General features: G+C 40.2%; 1 protein-coding gene across 2 annotated transcripts in view; it reads left to right on the plus strand.

The window, feature by feature from the left end:
* erbin (erbb2 interacting protein) overlaps positions 1-18,500 on the plus strand; it is a 52,078-nt gene that overhangs the window by 23,159 nt on the left and 10,419 nt on the right. For both annotated transcript variants that reach the window (XM_053447769.1, XM_053447770.1), the window contains exons 3-19: positions 461-655; positions 830-947; positions 2,594-2,672; positions 2,803-2,892; positions 3,674-3,730; positions 6,020-6,083; positions 6,429-6,503; positions 7,225-7,369; positions 8,451-8,523; positions 9,943-10,072; positions 10,164-10,279; positions 11,719-11,788; positions 15,057-15,156; positions 17,310-17,431; positions 17,709-17,882; positions 18,050-18,235; positions 18,364-18,481. In XM_053447769.1, coding sequence (XP_053303744.1) covers positions 470-655; positions 830-947; positions 2,594-2,672; positions 2,803-2,892; positions 3,674-3,730; positions 6,020-6,083; positions 6,429-6,503; positions 7,225-7,369; positions 8,451-8,523; positions 9,943-10,072; positions 10,164-10,279; positions 11,719-11,788; positions 15,057-15,156; positions 17,310-17,431; positions 17,709-17,882; positions 18,050-18,235; positions 18,364-18,481 — 1,903 coding nt within the window. In that variant the 5' untranslated portion in view covers positions 461-469. The remainder of the gene's footprint in view (positions 1-460; positions 656-829; positions 948-2,593; positions 2,673-2,802; positions 2,893-3,673; positions 3,731-6,019; positions 6,084-6,428; positions 6,504-7,224; positions 7,370-8,450; positions 8,524-9,942; positions 10,073-10,163; positions 10,280-11,718; positions 11,789-15,056; positions 15,157-17,309; positions 17,432-17,708; positions 17,883-18,049; positions 18,236-18,363; positions 18,482-18,500) is intronic.

Here is an 18,500-nt window from a genome sequence, read left to right on the forward strand (position 1 = left end):
TATGAACCTTTATTCTAAAACATCCCTCTTGCTCTGTAATGGCTGACAGCTGAGTGATATAATAAAAAAGATCAAGTTTCTCTTAGAATAGAAAAATACATTGATATGATCAGTATATGGTCCTGTGTAGTTTCATAATTTCTTTTTCTCATAAATTCTCCATATGTTGGTGCAAAGAAAACAACAGGTGTTCTGTTCTGACATTTAAGACTGTAGTCAAATGGTTATGAATCAGATGTTCAGATCAGTTATCGAAATCAGTGTTTGTATGTGTATATTTATTTTGAGACTGCACTAAAAACAATACATACTGTATGTGCTACAGAGGTGAGATAAAAACTTCTGAATGTGGACACATGAAGCTGAATTGTGAAAGCAGTAGTCGCCGCACACCACTTAGCTCCTTAACTCCTCTTAATCCTCTACTCACTTTACCTATCTCTCTGTTTTCTCTCTCCAGTGACTGAGGATGTCCAAGCGGAGCTTGTTTGTTCGTCTGGTGCCCTGCCGCTGCTTGCGGGGTGAAGAGGAGACGGTAACATCGCTGGACTACTCCCACTGCAGCCTGGAGACTGTTCCTAAGGAGATCTTTAACTTTGAGAAGACCCTGCAGGAACTCTATCTCGATGCCAACCAGATCGAGGAACTGCCTAAAGTAAGGCACACATACATATGGAAATGTTTTACTGTGTGTGGGTGGGTGTCAGACTATTTAATCTCTTATTAAAAGCTTTGGGCGATGCTGTTGGTTTCCTAATGTTTAACTGAGTATTCTTGTTCAGATGTACTTATTGATTAAAAAAACGTATCTCTTGTCTTTTTCCACTAGCAACTGTTTAACTGCCAGTTACTACATCGACTGAGCTTGCCAGATAATGACCTTACGGTGATGCCAGCAGCGATTGCAAACCTCATCAATCTCAGGGAGCTTGATGTCAGCAAAAACAGTAAGCAACAAGGCCATCTTTTCTTCAGAAATGTCACTCAGGTTCGATGTCATTTTGACTGGAAGGTTAAGGTCATTTAAAACTCTTCATCAGATCATGTTTCTGGGGCCTGAAAACTGACCCCAGTCCCCGGGTTAGTGACCCTTCAAAATCAAACGTGTAACTTGTCCTAGTTGCTCTTGTTTTGCAATTACGGCTACAGGCACTGATCAGTGAAAGAGATATTTTTTTAGTAACTAAATTGCCAGGAAAGTGTTTAGATTTATTCCGCAGATATTCTCCGGTATTAAGCTAGGGCATTTTTAGTTTGCCACGTTATCACACAATATGGCACTATTCAAAATCCCTGATGTGAGAGATAGAAGCAGAGGTCGAGCACAGACCTGCATGACACTAGATTCCATCTTTGTAGCATAGCATCGTAGCAGGAAAAAAATACGGAATAGATGACTCAGTTCAGCTGATTGTAAGTGTCATATAAGTGGTTTCAAACAGGGAAGTGACAACAATTGTTAGTGTGACATTTACCTCCTTGATGATAAGCCCTCTGTTTTATTTGATTAAGAGCTTTGTACTTGTTGTGTGATTTTGCCTGTTTGATAACTTCACACCATGTTGCTCTAGTTTGATGTTAAGAACAAAAAACGCTGCAGTCAAAGTGTGTGAAGTGGTAATTAGTAACTGAAATTGTGCAGAAGACCGTAAGAAGGATATTCACCATCTTGACCTATATTCTAAAATTTGCATTTCTAATAACCAGCCTGCTCCTAGCATACATCACGCGACTATATGGCAATTTATTCTTCAAACATATCGACACGTACACATTAAACTTACTGTCAGACCTTTCCTTTGTGCCTCCCAAATGGATTTTAAGCATCGCAATCTAAAACTGTTCACGGTGCAGGTTACTGTGGAAGATGCTCGATCTTCACTCTGTGACCTTAAAATTAAGCAGAGCTGAAGTAGAGGGTACTCGCTCAGCCGCAAAAACTCTTTCATGGCGAAGGAGAAAGGTCAAACAGGTAATTCTATTATAAATGAGTGAGTGCAGAGACATCCCAGATCAAACAAATGTTTAAGGATGTGGTGGGTTTTCATGAAACAGAGCGGTACCATGTTGACATTAAAAGTAGCTTATCCTTCTTCACAAAGCACTCTGCGCAAAGTGTTGTGGACACAAAATAAAGTGGATGGAAATAAACCTTGAGACTTGGTCACGTCCTCTATCTTGCAATGTGCACGTCGTGGACATTTCGTGAGGACTTGCAGACTATCACTCATTGCTCTTTTTTTCCTCTTCTTCCTCTCTTTCTTTTATTCTGTCACCTTAAGCGCACGTCTCTGTGGTTGTTTAGACAAGAAAGGTGCAGAGCTACTCTTAATGCACCCTGAGCTCAGAGTTCAGGCAGAGAGCCATCCTGCTTGTACTCACAAACCACCTGTGTTTAACATTCGCAAAGCTGCTCCTGCAGAACGCGAGCAAGATGGCTTGCATTATCCTTCAGCCTTTTGATTTCAACATGAGTCATTTGTTTAGTGCCAGCAGTAATAAAATGGTTGTGATACGTCACCGCAGATGTTTAATCCCTGTTGCGTAGTTGTGTTTTTAATCCACTGATGCTAACTTGTGTATTTCTCTTTAGGTATCCAGGAGTTTCCAGAAAACATCAAGAACTGCAAGGTCCTAACCATTGTAGAAGCCAGTGTGAATCCCATATCAAAGTGAGTACAGCACGACCTCGTATAATTAATTTACTGCATTGTGATGTAATGTGACGCACACATTTTCGAGTTGCAGTACTCTAGCTTTGCAGTATGTGTGGTGTGATTCGTGTAAAATGTGTGTTGTCAGGCTCCCAGATGGCTTCACGCAGCTCCTGAGTCTGACGCAGCTCTACCTGAACGATGCCTTTTTGGAGTTCCTACCAGCCAGCTTTGGCAGGTCAGTTTGTTTTCCGGTTCGGGATTAGGATGACATTGTTTCTAATAAAATAAAAGGCTTTACTGTGTCTGTTTCATGTGAAGCCACAGTCAGTAGATAATTGGGGTCGTGACACTCACATGGCTGTGATGCACAAGATTTATCTGATTGAAAATCAAATTTTAATATTTCAAATAAAACTGCATAGAACACTGTTTATTTGGCTTAAAAAAATGTGTAAAGGAATGCATTCACATTGAAGGTCAGAAATGACAAAACATATCAGACCTGTTACAGAATGACTGGTTGATGAGGTTTGAACAGAGTGATTTTCTTAAACTGCTAAATCTACAGTTCAGTAGGGCTTGGTGGTATGATGACAGAATAATGATTATGACAAAAGAAATCGAAAGAATATATTCTAAGCTCTTAATACATTGTAAATGTTTGATTGCTTTATAGTAATCCATATAACGCAAAACCGATTTCCATGAAAAGCCGTGAGAGGTGGAGTAAAGCCCACAGAAGAAAACATTTTGTTGTACATTCATATCAGGGGGCAGAACCAGAATTAGTTTTCACTTTCTTTAACATTGTGCGATGAGGAGTCTGTCATAATTTTCGTAGTATTCTCAGAATAATTCATGGGTCTTTTAAAAAGAAAATCTGGCCTTAGCAGCCATTTTGTGTCATGTATGTTTTATGTCAAAGATGATAACCAGACAGTTATGATTAACAAAGCTATTTGCAAACTCGGGTAATTAAGTGTGATTTAAAAAAAACATGTTTTTCTTGGTTCCAGGTTGACAAAATTACAGATCTTGGAGCTGAGGGAGAACCAATTAAAGATGTTGCCAAAGTAAGTATTATTTATTTTACTTTCTGTGTTTTACTAATATCATACATTCACAAATACATAATAAAGGAGCAGTGTCACTGTCAGTGTCATGTTTGCCTCCTGACGCGTGTCATGGATTTTCACCCGTCCTACCTCTGAGTGTCCTTCCTCTCACTACTGCAGCAATGTCTCTGTTGTGTCCTCTATCCTGCCCCCACCACACACTCAGACACTCACACACACACACACACACACCACTAAATTCACTCTCCACACCGCTGACTGTAGTATTTAATTCCAGTGTTACATAAGAGCACCCTCTACTTGGCTGCTTGCTGTGACAGGTTTTATAACCCTCTTCTGAGACAGTGCTGAGGGTTATTTCACCATTTGAGAAGGTTGGAGAGCCTCTGGGTGACTGAACCTCCCACTGATATTTGAGAAAGCTCCAGGTGACTGACATGGGGATCTACTTTCTCTTTCTGTCTTCCGCCATGCTTCACTTGCAGTTTCATTCCATTTTACTTTCATCCCGTTTTCTCAGCGAAACTGAAAAAAGGCAAATAAGGCGAAACCTCATTTGCCCCTTTTGTTAAGAAGAAACCTCATTTGCCTTTTTTTCATCCTTCCTGATGAAAAAATCACCACCTATGACTTTTCCTTTTTTTTTTTTTTTTTTACCTCTCTCCTTTTTCCTTTTTCTTATTTTTCATTGACTTACTGACAGGTCAGGCAGTGTCCAAAGTGCAGTGCAGCAGATCCTCTCGTGTCGCCTCTGTTTATGTGACAGAAGCCAGACCTGTTAAAGGCTGGAGCCCTGACAAAGAAAAGGACTTATGATCGGGGAGCGTTGCCAGAGCAACACGCAAGCATGTCAGAGATGTAAACAAATGTGTGCGTGCACAAAGGGGCGCTTTTCAGGGCTTCCACATAGAAAGGGCCTTCTCTTTTCTCTCAGTGCACAGACACACAACAAGCATATACCAAACCAGTTTTTAAGAAGGCTATTGAGTTCTTCATAACTTGGGATCAAGCCATAGTTTTTGTTTCCACTGACGAATACGCTTTCTTCAAGAGCCAGCAAATCTCATTCTTACCTCTCTCAGCTCATACGGGGGTCCATGCGGCTCCCGCCAACTATTGAGGTAAGAATGTGACAAAGCTGGCTAATGCTCAAGTACATCAACATGATGGATGTTTTCATATTGCAGCAAGCATTAAAAAAACATCACCATAGGGCCTTAATCCATGTTTATAATTTGCACCATATGTCTGACATTCTTATTTAATGAGAAGTACCTAAAAACAAAACAGACTACATGTTGGTGTCTGTGGGCCTCCGCTCTCCGTCCCTGCTCTGGGTCTCGCTCTCACACTTCATCCCTGCTGTGAAAGTAACATCATATCTGTTCCCAAACAGAACAAGAACATCTCTATTTCCCCTCCAGTCATGGTTTCTTCCTCTGTTTTTTTTGTGTGAGAAGTACTTTTTAAAGGTGTGATTTACTCTAAGGAAATCTATGGTTTATAATGCCTATTCGTTCTCCTTGTCTTTCAGATTCTAATTCTTTGTCATGCCAGAACTATATAATTTAGACACATGAAGTTGGTGTATTATATGAAAATGTTATATTATAATATTTTATATATTTATATGTTTAATTGTATTTGATTCCTGCATCTTTTTGTCGCTATAAGCTTTTGTCATTGGGACTTCAGTGCCCTCACAGGCATCTGGTCAGTAGATTATGACAAAGTAAGGGTGATACTTATTCACTCTATCCCCTGAGAATGGGACTCAAGTCTTCTTGAATATTTCCTTCAAATGGTGATCATTTCAAAAATAATAAAAGTCTGAATAGTCCTGGTTTTTATCTGCTTGTTTACGGTGCAGTCGAGAATGTGAGACTGTGACCTGAATGTGGAGACAACATTCTGGGGCATGGCTTAGGGCTAGCAGCATACGTCACAGTTTCCATTATTCAAAGCGTATTTCTATCAAGTTGGAGCTCTAAACGGTATTTATGTCCTCGTAAAATTACTCAGTGAAAGGAACAAAGGCAGAGGATGTGTGTTGTCCAAAATTCAACCTGAAAATTAACAGATAACCTTAAGTGTGAAAAAAAGGAAGGTTTGTTTTGGCTTGCTGACTGAAACACATGGCCCACCTTGCTTGTAATCCTGGCTAGTGCTTTTGTTTTATCAGATGGATGCAGTTCAGTGTTTCCCATTCAAGTCGTCATTTTGATTGATTTTATATATCCCCTGATTCCTAGTGTCTCACTCCCTGTTCATCCTCTGTGTATCTAGAAGCATGCAGAAGCTCACGCAGCTTGAGAGGCTGGACCTGGGGAGTAATGAGTTCACTGAAGTGGTGAGTATCTGTCAGTTGCCCCGCCAGTGCCCAGGGCACCTCTCTACTGGTGACCTCACCTCCTCCTTCCTTAATCTACTCCCTTACCTTCTCCTCCATTTTTGAAATGGAAGCTCTGTGTTGTTTCTCTCTGCAAGATAGCATTTGTCTTACTCAATCATTTCAGTAGAATAAAAAAATTGCCCCATGATTCATTTTTAGCTTGTTTATGAATTAAGGTCTTGTCCCAGCAGGCACCCACACTCTCATACACACACTCTCTCTCTCACACACACACACACACACACACACACACACACACACACACACACACAACTTAAGCCTTTTTTCTCTTTACATCCGTAGCCTGAGGTGTTGGAGCAGCTGACTGGAATCAAGGAACTGTGGATGGATGGGAACAGACTGACGTTTTTACCTGGGGTATAATTTTGCAGTCAATTTCTCCAATCTCCATACGTTCAGTTCCCGCCGTGCCCCAAAACATCATCTTGAGATTATCTCCTGTGATTTTTCAGACTCCGTGTCGGCTTAAATTTTCATCAAACCGAACCACAGTCAGTTTGCATCAGATTTTCAGCTTTCAGAGTGAAGGAGCTGCAGTTTAGGAACGGCTCTCGCTGGCTGAACACAATTGGATGGTTTTAGCGTTTTGCAAAGGTTCTTCAGCTTTTAGGTTATTATTTTCTTTGAAAGTAATTAATTTAGAATGATGCTTTGATTGTCCAAATGTGTGACAAGAGATTTATTATTCATCCAAATGACCTGCTTGTTTGTAACTGGGTCATAATTAAAGCATTAGTTCTGCTGCCAGCCTTTCAATGACATCAGCTGTATTCACACTCTGTTTTTTTTATAAGTAATGTCGTCTGTCAAGCATATCAAGCAAAGCTGAACACAGCAACTGTTTTCCCTTTTATACAATTTTCTGTTTATAATATTGAAAACGCAGATATGTCATCATGATGTCTGTAGTACTCCTACCTGAGACATACTCACCTGACCTCACTGCTGAGAACGTTTTGGGATAGTTTTTCATTGTATACAACCAAAAACCATTACTGTGCAATCCTTGACTTACATCCAGTAAGGATACTGAAGTGAATATCATTGTAAATGTTTGGGTCTCCTTTTATTTGTCCAGATGGTTGGGATGCTGAAACAGCTGGTCTACCTGGACGTGTCCAAGAACAACCTAGAGATGGTAGATGAGCAAATCTGCGGCTGTGAGAGTCTGCAGGACCTCCTGCTCTCCAACAATGCCCTCACACAGCTGCCAGGCTCCATCGGTAAAGATTAAAAATAACACACACACACACTCTCACACACACCTTATTTCAGGAAACTCCTCAATGAAACGGTTATCTCTCTTTCAGCTCTTACCAATGCATTTGTTTTTTATCACAGGGCCGATTCATATGTTGTTATGTAGTAATCTAAACACCACAGCTAATTCCACCAATTTTAATTAATTTGAATGAAAATCCTCAGAGGATACAATTACCATTTCTCTATTTCCATTTAGACTTTGTTGTCCAAATCGCAGTAATGTGGACTTTCAGCAAATAACATTTCAAGATTATGCCACAAATATTGTTTTAATTTGATATGGTTATTTTAAGCTCCTTTTGCCAGCATTGATAAGTGGAAACCCGAGTAAAAGACCAACCTATAATTTATACATGTATTTTTATATATATTTTTTATTATTGACCTCTCTTCATCCCCGGGGAGAAGTGAATCACAGTTTGGATCAGAATTACTATATTTCATCAGACCAGACAACTATGCAAACATAAAATGAAGAAAAATCTAAAGGAGCTGATGTAAAGGAACCAAGCGTGTTTGACATGCGAGTCTGAGGCCACTTCTAATTCACTCTATTATTTACAGTATATTACAGTTTTATATGGACGTTGTACAGTTGTTCAAAAATGCATTAGGTACATGAAAGTTGTGCCACAGTAAGAAAGTTCATCGATGTGGCTGCTGTAGTTAATGTGCCACATCTCCAGGGAAACATCTGTTTGCATGTCTTGTGCTGTTCTCGATGGCCCCGAGTGTTTTACCAGATGGTAGAAGTGACATCCAGGATGAGAGGGGTCACCTATAATCTTGCCAGCACACTTGGCGACTTTGCTACTGTATATGATATTCAGACTAATAAAATCCGATGAGTCCAGATGGAGAGTGCCTCAGAAGTCAGGGTCGACTACTGAACTCATTTACAGTACAAACTAATCAGATTAACTGCTCTAATTGATATTACTCTTTGTGGTGCAACAGCAAGTGATAATCAATAACTGCCCTGAGCTGTGGTATGCATCTCTCTCATTCTCTCGGTTGCTCCCTCTTTTCCTCCTTCTCTAGGCTCGCTGAAGAAACTGACTGCACTGAAAGTGGATGAGAACCAGCTGATGTACCTTCCAGACTCTGTTGGAGGGTGAGCGTTGCAGCAGTAGCTTTAATATCGTCAGAATAAACCTAGGGATCCGTGGATTATTGTGCCATTTTCATCTCATCCATCTTCCACTGATCACATGAAACTTCTATCAGATATTCTATTAAGCACAATGTGTTCAGCTCTAATGCTGATGATATAGAGTAACTAATGACAGCCGTGATTATGGAGTCTGAATCACAATAATGTAATGTCATGGTTCTGAGGCTGCCATATTGTTTTTATGGAAACAGAGGTTTGCCTCATTGAGGAGGAGTTGATGTTAATCTTTGGCCTGATGACCCTCCCATGCTGTGCTGACAGATTAAATCCACCATGGCTGTTCTCAGACTGATGTCGTCTGCAGCAGACAGGTGAACCCAGCAGTGAACAGCTGCGGAGGGTGGAGGGAGCCAGGTTGACATCCTGACCCTCCATCCACTCTGAATCTTTGTGGTCCAGCACACAGATTAGGCTCCGGTTTAATCCAGCCATGTGTTTTTTTTTTTTTTAAATCAGTCTACTCCCCCACACACACACACACGAAGGAAATGCTTATGCATCACCTGACAATTACTATTATATATGTACATTTTCATTTTTAGTCCATTGTTTCCAAACACCATCAATTATCCCTAATGTTAGAATGTGTCTCCTTGTGTACTTGACACAGATTATGTGACAAAGCCTATGGTTTATCTTAATCCCATGCAAGGATTTTAGCTTAAACAAACAGATTTTTTCATTTATACATAGCTGATCTTATTCAGTGCACAGTGGGATGCACAGCCTTGTTTGTTACTGCTCTGTAGGGGGTTAAATCCTGAGTTTTGGAGTTTGATGGTGTTTTATCACAGCAGCCCTGCTGCAGGTTGGACCAACTTTGGATTTATCTGAATCCCTCAGAGCACATCTGCATTTTTCATCCAGCAGAAAGCCCCCACCTGCACCGCACTTCTGTTTGAACGTTGGTTCAGTTTGAAATGTTACTTTGAAACAGAAAACAAACCAAGTCAAAGTCTGCATGTCTGTCATCCTCTGTCGTAAACGCACACTAACAAACTGCTTCTTCTCCATGTTAAGTTTACACTCTAGTAACAGTTAAAAATTCCACCTGATGACCTGATAAATCAAGAGGGTCAGATGGTCAAAGTTGTATTTTGGTCCCTAAGCCACTGAGAGATGTGTAGACAAACAGTAGCTCTTTAAACTGACACATAAGAAGACTGCAAAGAGACAGGAGGCCTTGTGTGATCTGCTCAGCTTTGTCTTTGTTGGGATTCCGGGTGCAGAATTTCAAATGAGCTGAAGTTTCCAGAGGGAAGACCTGAGAGAAGAAGTCTTCTAACCTTTTAGAAATGAGAAGGTATATACCAAACAATTATAGTCTTGTCTTTCTCCTTCGGCTTCCTCTTGTATTAGGCTGCACATTCTGGAGGAGCTGGACTGCAGTTTCAACGAGATTGAAGCTTTGCCGTCTTCTGTCGGTCAGTGTGTTTGCATGCGCACCTTTGCAGCAGATCACAACTTCTTGACCCAGCTTCCCCCTGAGGTGAGTGTATAAATGTCTGTGTACATGTGTTTGGTGGCACGGCATGTCAGCCCTAACGGCTCATAAAAACCTTGGTTTCTTCCCCTCACAGATGGGCAACTGGAGGAACGCAACCGTGCTGTTTCTACATTCCAACAAACTGGAGTCATTGCCTGAGGAGATGGGAGACATGCAGAGGCTCAAAGTCATCAATCTAAGCAACAACAAGTAAGTCTGGATTAATGCGAAATGAAGGTCAAGTGCAAGGGCAAATGTATTTCCTTTTTCTTTTTCTTTTTCTTTATATTACCGTTTAAGACTTGTAAAAGCAAAAAAGATGTGAGGATTTTCTGCTTTTCTCTTAGTTGTATCATTGTCATTTAAATCTCTTTGAGATTTCTTCCAAGAAATCATAAAGGAATTCCTGAAGCCTTGCATAAATTGCTGAAAAAGTCAAAGAATGTCTTGACTTCATTCTTGAGACAGCACACACACATACACATGCACAGAAATGTAATCCGCTAATTACAACATGGAGATCATAGGATCGTAATTCTGGCCAGAATGAATTTGAGTCTGGAAGCTGAGGCGTGATTTTGAGGTTTCAATTGGGGGTTTTCCATTCCTTGTGTTGCTCTGTGCCAAATACATTAAATAACTTTGGCTATGACCCCGCAGCACTGACATATTTTAAGTAAAAAATTCAATTTGGCCACAGTTATAGACGCTTGTATAAGGAGCTACTCGGGTGACTATTAGGGGGAAAAGATATTGTGTGGCCACGACATAATGACGCGTGGGGACAAGATAATAAGTGAGCAAGCACAGTAAATGTCCAGTGCGCTGGAAGCCTGACTGTGCACATTCGGTAGTGCTTTGGTGACAGGATGCGTCGGGCGCATTTGGAAACCGGTTGAGATTGAGAGATTGAGATCTACTGGGTGTGTTAGCAGCGGGGATTGATTTAACAAACCAGACATTGTTTGAAACTTCCCTTTAAGAAGGGTGCAACAGGATAGTGTCATTTTGGTGAGAGCTGTCTCAGAGAGAGAGAGAGAGAAAGTGGTGGGAGGGGTGCATCAAAAGGTGAATCTGTAAACTATCTATCTCCCATTCCAAATAGATTATTAATTTCTGAGGATAAAATGTACTTGAAGGGGAGGATAAAAGTATAAGACTGTCTTATGCAGCGCAAACCAGGCAGGCTACATGTCAATCTCTCACTGTCACAGTGTGGCCTCAAACAGAGTCAGTGCAGACAGTGTGTGTTAAACTGTAGCCCATTATAGAGGCTACATCATGTGATTAAGTGAAATGTTTCATGTCTCATCAAGAGGTTTCCATGATGAGTTCGCCAGGTCTTGACAACAGATTCATAACTCATGGCGTAGACATAATAACGTGTGTGAACGACTTAATAACTTGTCGCCACGAGTTATTAAGTCATGTGAACGAGATAATAAGTCCTGGCCATGAGTTGTTAAAACGTGGGAACTAGATGAAAAGTATATACTTTCTTTCCGAAATATCACCACAGGAGCACCATACTTATATTAATTCTGACCCAATTTTATAAAGTGTTTTACCTTAAAATTCACTTGTGAGTGTTTTTCGGATATTAGTGCCTAACCCCATGACTGAGCTCCTTTGTTTTTGTGCCACTGCAGGTTGAAGAATCTTCCTTACAGTTTCACTAAGCTGAACCAGATGACTGCAATGTGGCTGTCTGAAAACCAGGTAAGATCACATGTCTTACTTTATATATAAATCACAAGCACACAGGTTTTACAGCAGCTGCCAATGAGTTCAGAGCTATTAGATAATGATCTGCTCTGTTGGGATTGTCATGGCAGCAGGTTACATGACTTGCTGCTGCAGCGAGCTATAAATTAATCTACTTAGGCCAAGTATCTCACAGGAAAACCCATTAAAAATGCAGCAGACCACTTTAAGGACATTTGATCTAAACTTGCCAAATGGTAATGTAGGTCAGACTCGGTGGTAATGCCTGTAACTTTACTTCTTCAAAGTGTAGGAGGATCCTAATGAATGTCCTGACTATAGTAAATGTTTAAGGGCGACAGCATGGTGATTTAGACAAGCCTGCAGCTAGTAAAGCAGAAGTAGAGAGGTCAAGGCATGTACTTGAAATTTGGATGACTGCCTGGGCTGATGTGTCCCTCGACTGAAAACAAGATAAACCTAACAGAGGTGGAAATGTTAAAGTCTGGCCAGCTCGTATGTGAGGAAGCGTCTCACAGTCCCACTTTGTCATAGCAGTTTATATTTAAATGGGAAAGGACTTGATGAACTGCTCATATCAAGCTTTGTAGTGAGTTTTGTGTTTAAAGGCCCAGTGAAGTAGGAGAATACTGCATGGCTTCAGTCTGTTTATGTTTTCCAGCTAACGCATATTTCTAAATTACAGTCTGTTGAATCTCACCGTGTTCAGAAAATCAATTATTCATGCTTTTTCTCATCCTGGCTGGATTATTCTCACAGTAAAACAGCAGCTCTATCAAAGTTTTGCAGAAAACCTGTCATTCAGAAGCAGACATAAAGCCCATATCTCCTCCGCCCCTGGCCTCAAATCAGCCACCTGTTGAATACAGAATTAAATCCACGAATTTCTCATTTATTTTCTCATTTAAAAAGCTATCTTTAGTCAGTCAGTTTGTTAGCACTTAGGGCAACTCTAGGTCAGTTACCACAGTACAGCCCCGTTTCCACTGGCCAAAAAACACCACTAAAATTCCTGGTTTAAATGCCTCTGCAGTAGACACAGGTTTTTATCGACTGAGATAGAAACATCACACCCAGGTAAATGCAATCATTTTTTCTTTTTTATTACGTCAGTGTAGTCGCTGATGCTGCACCTCCTCCTGCAGGGCATAATGGCTTTAAACTTCCAGGTGTTTGTAAGTTAACAGCCATGAGTGTACTTATACTTTCACTTTTTTACATCTTGGGAACAGTGTTTATTTTTTTTGTATTTTGTATTTTTTGTATCGTGCAAAATATAACACTGGCAATATAGTGTGGTGAGAGTGCTTGTCAGTTTCTGACGTCAAAAATGACTCACCAGGGGGGAAACAGATATGCAAGCTCCTCCAAAGGTTAACCCACACTTCAAAAACCTGAGTATACCTGGTTACTTGCTCTATCAAACAGAGTTTCTCCTTCCTTCAGGGTCTCACCATGGTCCTCATTTCCTCATTTATACAGCTTGTATCAAAGAGGATATTGGAGCTCATTAATTTGCACATTGGGAGAAAATACAAATCCTGATTAGTGTGTTTCCCAAGAGCGCCATTTACTAACCTTATCTTTTTGGATCTATCTAGAAATCCATGTAGAAACAATTGCGTACACTCAAATATCACACATGGCTTCATTCTCAGCTCTGAATACAATCCACACACTGTTTGTCTCAAACATTGTGAGTGTGAACATGAAGTCAACTGCTCTGAAACATCTCACTACATTAATCACCGTGAATAAGAGAAATCCGTGCGAAGCTGTAGACACATGACACTCATAAATAATCCCTTCTCATGGTGTGATTAGTCGCAATGATGGAACATTCCTATCATAGTTGTGTCAAATTGTAGAAGATGTAATATCTCTGAGGCTGCCTGTGGTTGAAAAGACTTAAACATAGAAGAACTGAAGTAAATATAAAAAAAAGTAGGCTGAGTAGTCTTACCTTGTTTTAGATTACAATTAGTTTGAAGTCTGACGCATTTTCCACTACTTCTAGGTCCATTTAATGCTTGAATTGATAAACTTGTTTTTGAACAACATTTTCTTCTGCTGCTGCCAAACGCCTGTAAAGACTATGCTTAATATAATGTAATAGTATTAATGATCTACAGATTATTTTGTCCAATTTAGTAACTTTCACGGCTGCTGCAGTTTTTGTGTGTAGCGATACATTTCTTACCACACATTTATCCTTCTTGCTCCAACCAATTAAACGGAAGCTCTGCTCTGCAGAGCATGTATAGAGATTATTGAACTAACACTGATCAGCCTTTCTGGAAGTGAACACTCAGGGTTTCCCATCTCAGGGTTCATCAACTCAGAGTTCACCTTTTTAGCCCCGAGTGCTGGAAACGGCTTTTATGACCTCCAACAAGGACGTTATGTTTTCATCAACGTTGTTTGTTCGTTAGCAGTGTTGCGCAGAACTACTGGACCGATTTCCATGTAACTTGCTGGAAGGATGTGGTATTTGTCAGTTAAGAACCTATCCAAAGTTTTTGTCCAGATCCGGATCAGGAGGTCCATCCAGAATTTTCTTTTCCACCTTTATTAATATTGTGAGATAGTGTCAATTTCCCAGGGAATAATCTGCTATTTAGTTTTTCAAGTGATTGATTAATAATCAAAAATGTGAGCAAATTGTGAAAAAATGTCTTATACACACCACAGCGACATCTTTGAAGTCAATAAATCTCAAATAGATTAAATTAACAATGATACGAAAAGCAGCAGATTCTGTGAGAATAAGCCAACATGTTCCTTTCAGAGAATAATTCATGGCTCTCAAAACAAAAAGTCCGACATAAGTAAGAGCCCAGAATACTGCACCTGTTGTGTCAGCATTGCAGAAAAGAAACCCAGGGGATTCAACAGTGACATCAGCACTAAGATACAGGAATACTGTTGGGCAGGTGCCACAGGTGTAACAAGGCCTAGGGGACACATGCTATTTCATCAGGAAATGGACGACAGGAAGAAACATTGTGGTGTACTTGAGTAACGTCTCATTAAAACCGGGTGAATGAAAGACATTCAGCTTGGAATAAAGATGGGAAGTTGTGGGGGATTGGTACATCTTGTGGTGTGTTATTTCCCCTGTGGTTTTGTGTTCTTATCATGATGACACCTGCCGGGCTAATGTGCGGCACAGTGAACACCAGGACTCTTTTAGCACTGAGTGTCTTAAAAAGCAGGGTTCATTGTAGATAAAACCCTCAACTGTACATTTTGTCTCCCACAGTCAAAGCCCCTGATCCCTCTGCAGAAAGAGGAGGATCCAGAGATGCACAAAACTGTGCTGACTAACTACATGTTCCCCCAGCAAACCAGGACAGAGGAGTGTGAGTACTGTGCACTCAACACAACATCATTTCTGCTTTTATATTCCTTCATGATCATTATTCATCTGACACACACTCGAGCTGCAAATGTTGCTAACCTAATTTCCCTAATCAAGTCTTAGTGGCAGAGCCGGGTGTTAAAGATTTGGGCTCATTAATTAATCAGTACTACCAAGTACTCATTCATCTTATACAACTTTACTAATATGACTTGTATAAGCACAGTTTACAAAGACAAAACACTGACAAAGTTGGGGAAGTTGATGTTATGCACGAAGCACGGAAATACAAAGCTGAATAAAATAAGTGAGTAATTACATTTTTTGTTAAGTTTAATACATTTTTTAATTAAATGTCAAATTATCGGGCATCCTCATGACTACAACTACCGTTCGATGGTGGCAGTCTTGGAGGTGACCTGCAGGGAACCCTGAATGCATATTTTATGAGGGGCAGCGTCATCTGAGACAAAGTCTTCTTCTCCTGTCCAGCATCTGTTAGTTTGGTTTGGTTTCCTATTGCAACAGACATCTTGCACTGACCCTGTCCTATCTTCGCTTTGGAGTAATTAGTGGTTCAAGATCTGCATTTTTTTTAAATATTTGAAATGGTGGAGAATGAGCTGCTTGATTTTTCAAGGTTCCAGCCATGTGTCCCACCTTGGGTTGGGTGACATCTACTGAATCAGCATATGATAACGTCTACAGTTAAACATCATGATGGACATTAGACATACATTTTCTGATGTTATCTACATGAAGCCAATAGTCTCAATAAGACACTCATGTAACACTCAAAGCATTTGACAGCATTATAATAATCAAATTAAGAAATGTGGGGTATTCTGACCTTAGTCACATGAAGTTGACTATCCCATCATTTCATAACATTTTGCACCATCAATATTCGACAGTTACAAACTGCTCATCATCACATATCCTGAGTCAGAGTGTAAACACGTAGTAGGATGTAGTGTTGAGTCATTTGGTCGTCATTCAGTCAGTCATAATCACACTATACTCTGTAACGTGGGAACATGAATGGAATATTCTATTAGCAACTCATGTAACCATCATTATAGTCAGGTAGGTGGAGAGGGGGTGACTGCCAGTCAGCCCAACAACCTGACATGTTAGTTCATGTAAGTTCTGTTCTCTATTTGTTGTCTGCCAATCATCTGCTTTATACAATTTTTTTTATAGTTTCTTACTAGGAATTTATTCTGAGAAAACTTGATCTGTTTCCTTGTGCTCTCCTAAGAAACTGGACTCAGTCATAACCTGACTGCAATTATAGTGTTACACAACTTGTCGATGTGGAGAGTAAACACCAGTGACTCATATCCACTGAACATTTACCATCTGGAATGTGTGTTAAATTGTAGATAAGCAGAGTTCCTGATATGATCTAATTTCAGGTGATGTTGGCTTCGAAGGAACTGAATATAATCACTCTTCTCATAACTAGGTTGCATGAGAGCAAGTATTCTCTGTATGTGTAGCGGCAACGAGCATTTTCTCACAGGAAACCACAGACAGACTAAAACTCAGAAGCTTAAAAGATTCACTTCTATCAGGTGTCAGACACAACCGGGCACAACAGATGATGTTACTGCAAAGTTTTTGAAAAGCTGAGCCATTATATCAACCCCTTTTTTTTCAAAGTAATCACGCCCGAGTTTCAAAAAGGAGTGACAGTATAGGTGTGAGATTGAGTTGAATAATTAGTTGGTATATATATATGTGTGATGGAGATTATACAGATTTTTAGAAGGAAGTTACTGCCATATCCTGCAAGACTGTTAATTGTTGTACTTTCTATATATTTGCGTTTTTTTCATAATATAGCTTGATTTTATGTAAATTGTTTAATATTCAGTGATGTCAGTTTGAAGCACAGGCTCAAGCATTGTTAAAGCTTTTTGTCTTCAACATTTGAGCATTATTTATTAGAACCACATTTCTGAGAGTCTACTGGTCAAATTCTCAATTTCAAGTTCCTCCTCAGTGCCTTGAGTTTATTGGAAGGCCTTGTGGTGTCTTTGCACCATCTAGTGGTATTTGCATGAATTTCACTCCATGGGGATGACTTGCAAAGCATTCATTTAAAAAGTAATAAAAGATTTGCGTCCTGGTCTCTGCTTTTTCCTCCAGACCTTCCCAGCTCTGACTCGGAGAGCTTTAATCCGGCGCTGTGGGAGGAACAACGCAAGCATCGAGCTCAGGTGGCCTTCGAGTGTGACGAGGACAAAGATGACAGAGAAGCGCCACCGAGGGTTAGTGTCACAGCTCTGCAGGGAAAATAAAAGCTCTAAGGGCTATTAGAGTATAGTTTGGGATCAACTTTATTTTTGATACAACCATTTTCATGTTATTAAAATATTGTCAGAGGGAATTACACATTTAATAAAGTGTCTGTATTGTATTGCACGTTCCTAATGTACATTGTTATCAATGTAGTTCCCATTAACACTGCCTATCCATCACCTGTCTTCACAAACCGGATTGTGCAACAAGATTGATTTAATTTGAAGCTTTCTTGTACTCTTCAAGGAGGGAAACCTGAAGCGCTACCCTACACCATATCCAGACGAGCTGAAGAACATGGTGAAGACGGCCCAGTCGGTGGCTCACAGGCTGAAGGAGGATGAGTCAGGCGACGAGTCGGGGAAAGATGGAAAACCAGTAGAGAGGAACCACATTGGTGTGCAGGACGTGGGTGTCAAGGTCAGCTTCATATATAACTGATATTTTATTTGGAAAGAAGTGTCACTTTCATTTCCTTTTATATATTTACCTCACTTTAGTGTCTCTTTAGTAAAACTTGAAAATGATCCTACAATCATGTTAATAAAAAAATGTAATACGAAAACATCTGGATTGTTTTTGCGCAGGTGATAGAGGCCCCCTGCCCCAACGGCGTGGCAACAGACAAAGAGACCTATATATCTTCCAATATATATGCCCAAAGTCCCTCTGCACCAGATTCTAAAGACGCTTCAGACACGTCTTACAGCTCCCACAGAGTCCCACTGAAATCCTCAGAGGGATCCATGATGAACCACGAGGACACACTGGAGGTACCTGAATATTAAGGAACTCACAATTCTTAGGAGTTCTCACAGTTTTACAAACACAAAGTGCAGCAAGCACACGATGAAGCTTTATCCTAAAAATGCAGCTTTACGAAAGAGATTGTATATTCCAGGATTCTGAGGAGCTGTCGGATGAAGAAGAGGAAATGAAAATAGCAGAGATGAGACCCCCTCTTATTGAGATCTCCATCAACCAGCCTAAAGTAGTGACTTTAAGTAAGGACAAAAAAGGTAAACGTTTTTCTTTGAG

Source organism: Pleuronectes platessa, chromosome 19 (assembly GCF_947347685.1).
Source record: "Pleuronectes platessa chromosome 19, fPlePla1.1, whole genome shotgun sequence".
NCBI lineage: Eukaryota > Metazoa > Chordata > Actinopteri > Pleuronectiformes > Pleuronectidae > Pleuronectes > Pleuronectes platessa.